At 41.0% G+C, this 8,869-nt stretch overlaps 1 protein-coding gene across 1 annotated transcript; it reads left to right on the top strand.

Moving 5' to 3' along the window:
- The first annotated feature begins 590 nt into the window (after positions 1–590).
- On the top strand, positions 591–2,837 carry LOC120635514 (uncharacterized protein K02A2.6-like). Its single transcript, XM_039906535.1, has one exon. It carries the CDS (start codon positions 624–626, stop codon positions 2,835–2,837), a length of 2,214 nt encoding a protein of 737 aa, XP_039762469.1. The 5' UTR covers positions 591–623.
- Positions 2,838–8,869: the final 6,032 nt, after the last annotated feature.

The following is an 8,869-nucleotide window of genomic DNA, read 5'->3' as shown; positions in this document are numbered from 1 at the left end:
AGACTTATGCGGATTTACGCAAAGTCCATATGAATTGCTCCATGTGTAGATACTGCGCAGGTCATTATTTAACTGAAAGATTGCTTCAGAAACATTGAGAGCAGGGGCAGCGACATAAACTTGCAAATCATCAGCATAAAGATGAAAGCTAGAAGTGAGGAGCTTAGAAACAGAGTTTATAAAAATGGCAAAGAGCAGAGGTGAAAGTACGCCGCCTTGTGGAACACCAGCAGTAAGTGAGGAAAGAGTGGAGAATTTATTGTCACTATGCACACACTGCTGACGCCCAAACAAATAGCTACGGAACCATTCAATAGCACCCCGAGAAATGTTAAGTGATTTCATGATAGCAAGAAGGATATCAAAATCCACAGTGTTAAAAGTGTTACTGAAATCTAATAGAGCAAGAACTGTGACAAGTTGATTGTCCATGTTGCAAGGTAGTTCCATAATAAATGTCAGTTAGCATCCGACGCGTGTTTTATTACTCAGCACTGGCGACGAGTGAAAACAAATATCGATTTTAATCAGCTAATCTATGTCCGTAAAACTAGTTTTTTTGTGTTTATTTAGTAAATTTAGTGTTGTGATTCGAACAAAAGATTAAATTTACGGGATACAACATGCCGATCGGCAAAATCGAACCTTTCGATTTAACCTCGAAACAATGGCCGGCTTACATACGACGGGTCAAGCAATTTATTGTCCTAAATGAGATTAGAGATGAACTTCAGGTGCCGATGTTAATTACTGTGGTAGGTGAAGCGACATATGCGTTGATGTGTGACCTGTGTGCGCCGGACCACCCAGAGAATAAGTCTTTCGATACCCTTACCGAGCTGGTCACAAACCATCTGGAGCCGCAACGTTCCGAGATAGCCGAGAGACATGTTTTTCGACAAAGACGGCAGCGACCAGACGAAAGCTTGACTGAATATTTGCAGCACCTGAAGCATTTAGCAGTCACGTGTAATTTCGGTACAAGATTATTAGAGGACCTCCGAGATCAATTTGTCTCGGGTTTAGCGAGTGACGTCATGCGATCTCGAATATTTGCCGAAAAAAGTTTGGACTACAAAAAGGCAGTGGAGCTAGCTCTGGCATTAGAGGCGGCCGAGAGGCACGCGGGGGTAAGCGGCGGCGAGATGCCAGCGAGCGCCGGGCAGGCGGGCGAGGGCCTGCATGCGGCGCGCAGCCAGCGGACGCGCGCGCTGCGCCCGGGCGGCGGCGACGCAGGCGCGGCGTGCGACGGCGCTGGCGCAAGCGGCGGCGGCGGCGGCGGCGCGGCGAGCGCTGCGGCGGCGGCTTGCTGGCGCTGCGGCCGCAGGCATCGCGGGCGGTGCCGGTTCGCTAATTATACCTGCGACGAGTGCCACCAGCGCGGGCACATCAAGGTCATGTGCAAAAGTGTGCGTAAAAGTGAGGTGAAGTGTCAAAGTTTTATCAGTGAGAGTTCGGATGAGGACTTTTTTAATATTGACATTATTACTCAAGGTAACAAGCCATATTATTTAAAAGTAAAGGTAGAAGATAGTTTTTTAGAAGTCGAAATCGACACGGGTAGCCGAATATCGGCCATTAACGAAGAATGTTACGAGAAACTATTTAAACATAAAGAGATTGTGAAAGATAATTTAATTTTGCGCAGTTACTCGGGGTCACGTATTGATTCCCTCGGATATATATTAGTACGGGTACAACTTAAGTCGGTTATTAGTAAAGATTTGCGGTTGTATATTATTCAAGGCGGTAATAGGCCTTTGCTCGGTAGGGACTGGCTCCGCGCTTTAAAGATAACGCAAATAAATATTAACGAAATAATAGAGGAGGATCAATTTGTGACCCGTTTGTCCAAGGAATTTCCAGAGGTATTTAGTGAGAAGCGGGGAACTTGTAACCGAAAGCTACAATTACAGCTCACAGATAGTACCGGAGTGTATGTACGGGCGCGCGCTGTACCGCTGGCGCTTCGCGAACGCGTCGAAAGGGAACTCGCACGGCTCGAGTCCGACGGTACGATTTACCGCGTCGATCATTCCGATTTTGGTACACCGATCGTGCCGGTAGTCAAAAGTAATGGAGATATCCGAATTTGTGGGGATTACAAAATAACGATTAATCCTAAACTAAAAAGAGATTACTATCCATTGCCTCGTATTGACGAGTTATTTACCAATTTAAGCAATGGCGAGGAATATAGTAAAATTGACCTTCGCCACGCCTACGAGCAGGTCCTTCTAGAAGAAAGTTCTCAAAAGTATACCGCAATCACGACACATATCGGAACGTTTATATACCGCCGGACGCCGTACGGATTATCGTGCGTACCTGAAAAATTCCAAAAGTTAATGGAAGAGACCTTACGGGGGGTACCAGGTACGGTAGTTTTTCTCGATGACATATGTGTGACGGGTCAGAATAGACAGGCACATCTGAACAATCTGCGAGCTGTATTGGAGCGATTACGGCAGGCCGGCCTAACAGTTAAATTAAACAAATGTAAATTTTTACAGAAAAATGTAAACTATCTGGGCTTTGTAATAGATAAGGAGGGCTTACACCCCGATTCTGAGAAGCTGAAGGCGATTCACGCAATCCCAACGCCCAAAGATGTGACGCAACTTAAAAGTTTTTTGGGCCTAATTAATTATTACGGTAGATTTATCCCAAATCTAAGTACAACACAGGCCGTGGCTCCATCTGCTGTGCCCTCTGTTTTTGCGGAGGGCACAGCAGATGGAGCGAGGATGGGTTTGGCGAGCACTTACCCTGCCGCTGAACAGGCGTTGGTGACACTCTGTTGCCTAGCCACCGTCGGGCTCGTAATTCCGTTATGAGGTGTCATGGTCATGTCTCGTGGCCCATACGGGACCGAGGGTCTTGCCTTTACCGGCCGGACTGCGAGGAAGAAAACCTCTAAAAAAAATCACCCCGAATCCCAAGCGGCGGCGCACCGCGAGGGGATGCATGGCTGATGGGTAGTTCAGTCTCTAGTGCGACCCCCGCCAGGGTAGAATACATTCACCGAGGGTTTTATAAAGTTTAATTAGCATATCAGTATTGCAAACGGTACGTAAGGTTTTAAATATGTATATGAGTCTCCTAATACGCATACTGGTGTTAGATATATGTGAAGCCCAAGTCATGTTGTCGTCAATTGTTACGCCAAGGTATTTAACTGTGTTCGCTTGCATTAATGAACTGCAATCACAAGGAACGTTCAGAGTCTGATTACATGGGTAGCAATGTGCTCGTATTCCAAAGTCAGTTGGGGGTCTTCCACTTTTTGTTTTGCTGAAGCATAGATGTTTAGTTTTACCAGTGTTGAGTGCAAGGAGACTATGTTCTAACCATGAAATAATAATTCTAAGACCCGCATCAGCATGTCTATTAACCTCTTCCCACGTAGAGACATGAAACAAGAGAACTGTATCATCAGCGAACATTATAATATCACAATTACTAATTTGTTTATTACACAGTTCGTTAATGTAAATTAGAAACAGTGTAGGTCCTAAGGTGCTACCCTGTGGGACTCCATAGGAGCAATAATATGTATCACTTATGGATCCTTCAACTCTCACTTGTTGAGTTCTATTGGTCAAGTAGTCTGAAAACCAATTATGTGACAAACCTCTTATTCCACAGCTCTCCAAACGAGACAGCAAAATTGAAATAGAAACAGTATCAAAGGCTTTCTGTATATCCAGGAATACGCCTACTACCTTTTTGTTTCGATCTAAATGTTGCGTGATGGAAGAAGTTAATTTTAACACAGCATCTTCGGTTGATTTATTTGTTCGAAATCCGTATTGATTTATTGAAAGCAGTTGGTTCTTTTCGAGATACAGCATTAACCTTTTGTTTACTAATTTTTCTAGAATCTTTGCCACAACTGGCAGAAGGGAGATAGGTCTATAATTAGATGGTACATTTTTATCACCTGTTTTAAAAATTGGAGTTACGATTGCCTTTTTAAATGGTTTGGGAAAGATGCCGGTACTAAGACTTTGGTTGCATAAATAAGCAATGGGATGCGCTAGTGAGCTGCCACATAGCTTGATGATGTCAGCAGTGATACTATCCCAACCTGGTGCACTATTACTCTTAAGACCAGATATTATGTTTTTAATTTCTAAATAATCTGTTAAGTATAGTGAGAATGAGTAACATGGGGAGACTGAAAGGTTAGCAGCCCTGTTTGCTAGATCAGATTCTGACATTTTTAGATTATTAATTATATTTCCAGCTACCTCACCTCCTACAGATGTAAAGTAGTTATTCACTTCGTTAAGCGACTCTGCACATGTCGGTTTAGTTTTAAGTAGAGGATCGGAGGAAATTCTATTATTACTATAACACAGTTCTTTAATAATGTTCCAAGTTTTTAACATGTTGCCGTTACTACATGATAATTTCGATTTATAATAATTTATTTTTAGTGATTTTATAATTCTATTACATATGTTTCTGTACTTTAAGTACTTCGTTTTAAGCTCGAAATTGTTGGGTAAAGACTTATGTTGCCTATGCATCTTGTTTCGTTTCCGTATGCACCGCACAACACTGACTGTTATCCAAGGTTTGAGGGGCAGCTTATTACTAGGGACTTTCCTAGTGACTTTATTATTCTGGATCAGTTCTTGCAAAGTACCAATAAATGTTTCCGTTGTGGAATTGACGTCAGTTATTGTATATAGCTCATCCCAAGATATATCAATCAAGCACTTTATAATAGCATTTTTATTTGTAATCGATTTGTGGAGTTGTGTACTTTTTTTATGAATTTTGGTATTTACAATATAAAGTAATATTGGCGAGTGATCAGTAAGCTGCTCAAATACCAAAGTCTGCCATTTTCCTATTGTTTTGACCATGAAGTGGTCTATGGAAGTGTTTATTCTAGTCGGTATATTTATACCTTGTTCTAGGCCATAGGATGCCATCAAATTTAGGTATTCGGACGGGTATCCTTTCACATTACAAGGCAAAATATCGATATTAACATCACCAGTAAGAATAATATTTTGTTTGAATTTTAAATTATGTATAATATTGTCCAAAGAATTTATGTAGTTAGTCGGGTTTGTAAAACAGGGAGGGCGGTATGTACATATAATTGAATAAAATTCACTAACTTCGAGTATTAAACAATTACCGTCTAATATAAATGGTTCGAATGCGTTTACCGCAAGATTATTCTTCACATAGGCAACAATCCCATCATTTTGATTAATACTATTTTTGGTGTAATATGAAGTATAATTATTAATTGTTGACGGATTAAAATATTTGTTAGTCCAACATTCGGTCAAAACAAGAATGTCTAGGGTCAGATTTAAACTACTGACAAAAGCTAAGAGTAAGTCTAGATTACTGTTTATGCTTCTGATATTTATAGTAAGTATAGCTAAAGTATTTGCGTCGTTTTGTTTGTAGTTTTTTAGAAACCGGGTGCAATACGATGGATCATCACAATATGAACAGAACGTCGTTAAGCTATTGTCAAGATCGAGTAGAATATGCTTCGAATCTATACTAGTCACTGTGAATTTAAAAAAAGTAGATTTGATCCAGAAATTTGAATCTGAGGGTAGTCAGATAATGTATCGCAAATAAAAACAGAGTACTCTTCCCAGTTAAACGACCTGTGGCTGGGTTGAACATTGCTTTGTACGTTTATGTAATCGATAAAGAACCTGTCGTAGAATTTGCGTAGGAACATTAACATAATTTTTTTTAGTAGGGTTATAATATTTTGAGGCGATATCTTGTATGGATAGTATAAAGTAGACGGATTTGTGTAGAGTGTATATGTGTATAAAAATTTTGTTAATGTAATCAAGAAATAGGTTCTATACATTAACAGCAAAAAAATATAGAAAACATGCAAAAACTTAATTAAAGTTAGATTAAAAATCCTTTTTTTACTTGAACATGGAGGACGACTAAATTTGAATTTATGTAGTCATTGACTGAGTAATATTTTCTCGAAATCATGTTCACTGTTTACAAGTATTTGTGGTGATCCTTCAGATCTTCTTAAATATACTTTACCGAAGGATGTCCAACAAAAAGTAAAGGCATTATTACGGCCAAATTCCCGGGCTTGGAAAAATAACTTCCGTGTCTTTTCTGTTAGGTTTTCCGAGATGTAGATGCGTTTCGGGGGCCCTTCGATTTTTAGTTTTGTTGTGTTAAATTTTTCTTTTGTGTTTTGTTGGTTATACTTTTTAAAACAGCTGATAAATTTATCTTTCATTGCAACAGTGGTAAAATCAGCTATTATCGGTTTTGTAGTGGATTTTGTATTAATTCTAAAAATATTCTTAATATCTGATGTTTGTACCGGTATATTCAAAGTACTACCAATTTTCAAGGTAATTTCAGTTAAAGCCACCTTAGATTCCTTCGGTTTCTGAGGAATATTTCTAATTTCCACACTTGTAATGCGGGTGTTTCGTTCAAGAGCCTCTATTTTATTTTCCAAGCCATTTATATTTTTTCTATAATCTTTTCTTTCCGCTTCTAAAAATGAAAGTCTTTCCAACATCTCATCGTATTTAAGAGACATAAATTCGACTGACTGTTTAATTTCTAAGTTTTGTTCCTTAAGTTCGTTTAAAGACTCTAGTAATGCCGAGAATTTTGTGTCTTGTTCGACTTGCCACCTTGTGATGAGAGCTTTAAACTCTTTGTTTGTCAAAATTACATCTTCTGTGTCTCGCAACCTGCGTCTGGAGCGCAACCCGGCGTTATTGGATGCAACAGACATATTTGTTTCATTATCCTGTGATGCAGCTTTGACCGACTCCGAAGAGCCGTGCAGCGGATCTGAAGATGTGCTCAGACTGCGCTGCAGCGACATGATCTCGGCTGTTTAGAGCTGCAATGTTACCTGAATGCCAACTAAGCCGCCACAGTTTCGCCGCACGGGTACCAGGGTCTTATCACTCTACGCCTGCCGCAGTTGATGCCGTAGTGTGTTCAAGCGGTCTGTAGCCTTGGGAGGCGTGGTTTGCGTACTACGAGAATAGGCGGATAACTAGATGACGTCCGCGAACATCGCAGTTTATGACTCCTGAAGTATTATGCACTCCTAGTACTCGACGCAAATTTATGAAACTATAATTTTTGTATTTTAATTTATTTAAAGCAATTAAATACAATCTTTAAACACGACTGCTCGACAACGAGATCCGGGGGGAAGGGATATCTAATTATGCTTTTATTTATTTTCTACTAGTGAATTATTTCCCTATTTTACTATCTGCGCTAGCTTTAACTACTTTTACATTTATTAATTTACTTTTAATTTTTTCTATCCATGTTATCATACTTATATATTATTATAAGTAGTAACATTTATTTGACCTACTTATCTTTATTTCTATTTATTACTTGTGGCGTACTTACAATAGTTTAGGAATGATTCATTTATTTTTCCATCCTTTACTAGTCTATTTGCATTTTCTTTTGTTATGTCATGGTTAATTTCGTATTCGGTTTCCATTCTCTTTCTTTTTGTTATTGGACACTCAAACAAGACATGTTCCACCGTTTCTTCAGTTCCTGGTTCACAGGCGCATGATGGATCCTCCTTACACTTAAAACGGTGCAGATATTAACGGTGCAGAGAACCCACCATGTCCGGTTAGAATTTGCGTCTGTAGTGCCGTATGCTCCAATTTTCCAATGGCGTCTGGGTAAAACACTTTCGTCGTTGCAGCTGTCTCGCCGGATCTATACCTCAGATTCCATTCCTCCATTGTTTTTATTCGAAGCTGACGCTTGACGAATGAAATCGGGCATTGGTCATAGTCAGGTTTGCGCTTGAGGTTGAGCGCTGCTTCTTTTGCCAGTTTATCGACCCTCTCATTACCCTCCAACCCTGCGTGGGCTTTCACCCAAAATAACGAAACAGTTTTATTTTGGGAGTGGCAATTATTTAAATTGCCTCTTATTTTGGTCACTAGGGGGTGGAGGGAATGTCCACCAATCACCGCCTCGAGGGATGATCTGGAGTCGCTGTAGATACCGAACGTCTTCTCTTGGCTCTCTAGGATCAGGGTGGTCGCTTTTTCTACTGCTAGAAGTTCGGCCTGATAGACTGTGCAGTGAGAATCTAGCTTTAGCTTGAGGGCTTTGGTTTCAGACACATCATTCCATATGGATATTGCTGCGCCAACCTTGCCCTCAATTTTGCTGCCATCTGTATAGATTCTCACTGCTTGATCGTTGTGCCTGTTTACTTCTTCCTGTTCCGTGAGGCTTGTGAATTTGTAGTCTCTATTTGTTGCCGGATGTGGTAGTGTGGCATACTTTGCACTTCTTTCAACCTCCCTGTCCCCCAGCTCCGGTAGAGTAACACCCCTTCTCACTTCATACAGAGAGGCTGCTTCCCAAACTCTGAGATCGAGGGGAAGTATCCCCGCCAGGAGCAGAACGGCGTTCAAGGAGACCGTTCGGTAGGCCCTTACCATTTTCTGCCCAAAACCTCTCTGAGCGGCGCTCAGTCGCTTTCGCGCTCCCAGTTTTTTGGCCGCTGGCGCCCATGCACTGGCCGCATATAGCACGACCGGTTCCACAACCATGGTGTATATGGTTTTTACGACCTCAGGGTTGAGTCCCCAGCTGGTTTTGGCCGCTCTTGACACCTGCTTGTATATCGCCTGTACTTTTTGGCATGTTTCGTCTATGTGCTTGTTGAATGTTAACTTGTGGTCGATGGTGAGTCCCAAGATCTTTATCTCCCGCGACATACCAATGTCAATCCCACCCATGTGCAGGACCGGGGTGACGTACTTCAGCCTGTTTGTTATTGTCATTGCCTTTGTTTTGTGTGGCGCAAATTTGAGCTTATTTTTGA

The sequence above is a fragment of the Pararge aegeria genome, chromosome 27, assembly GCF_905163445.1.
Source record: "Pararge aegeria chromosome 27, ilParAegt1.1, whole genome shotgun sequence".
In the NCBI taxonomy this organism is placed as follows: domain Eukaryota; kingdom Metazoa; phylum Arthropoda; class Insecta; order Lepidoptera; family Nymphalidae; genus Pararge; species Pararge aegeria.
The sequence above is the reverse complement of the archived record's forward strand: the minus strand, read 5'-3'. Positions and strand labels throughout refer to the sequence as shown.

What these genes read in the sequence shown, in the direction of transcription:
- LOC120635514 (XM_039906535.1), top strand. Translation starts at nt 624, where the DNA reads ATGCCGATCGGCAAAATCGAACCTTTCGATTTAACCTCGAAACAATGG.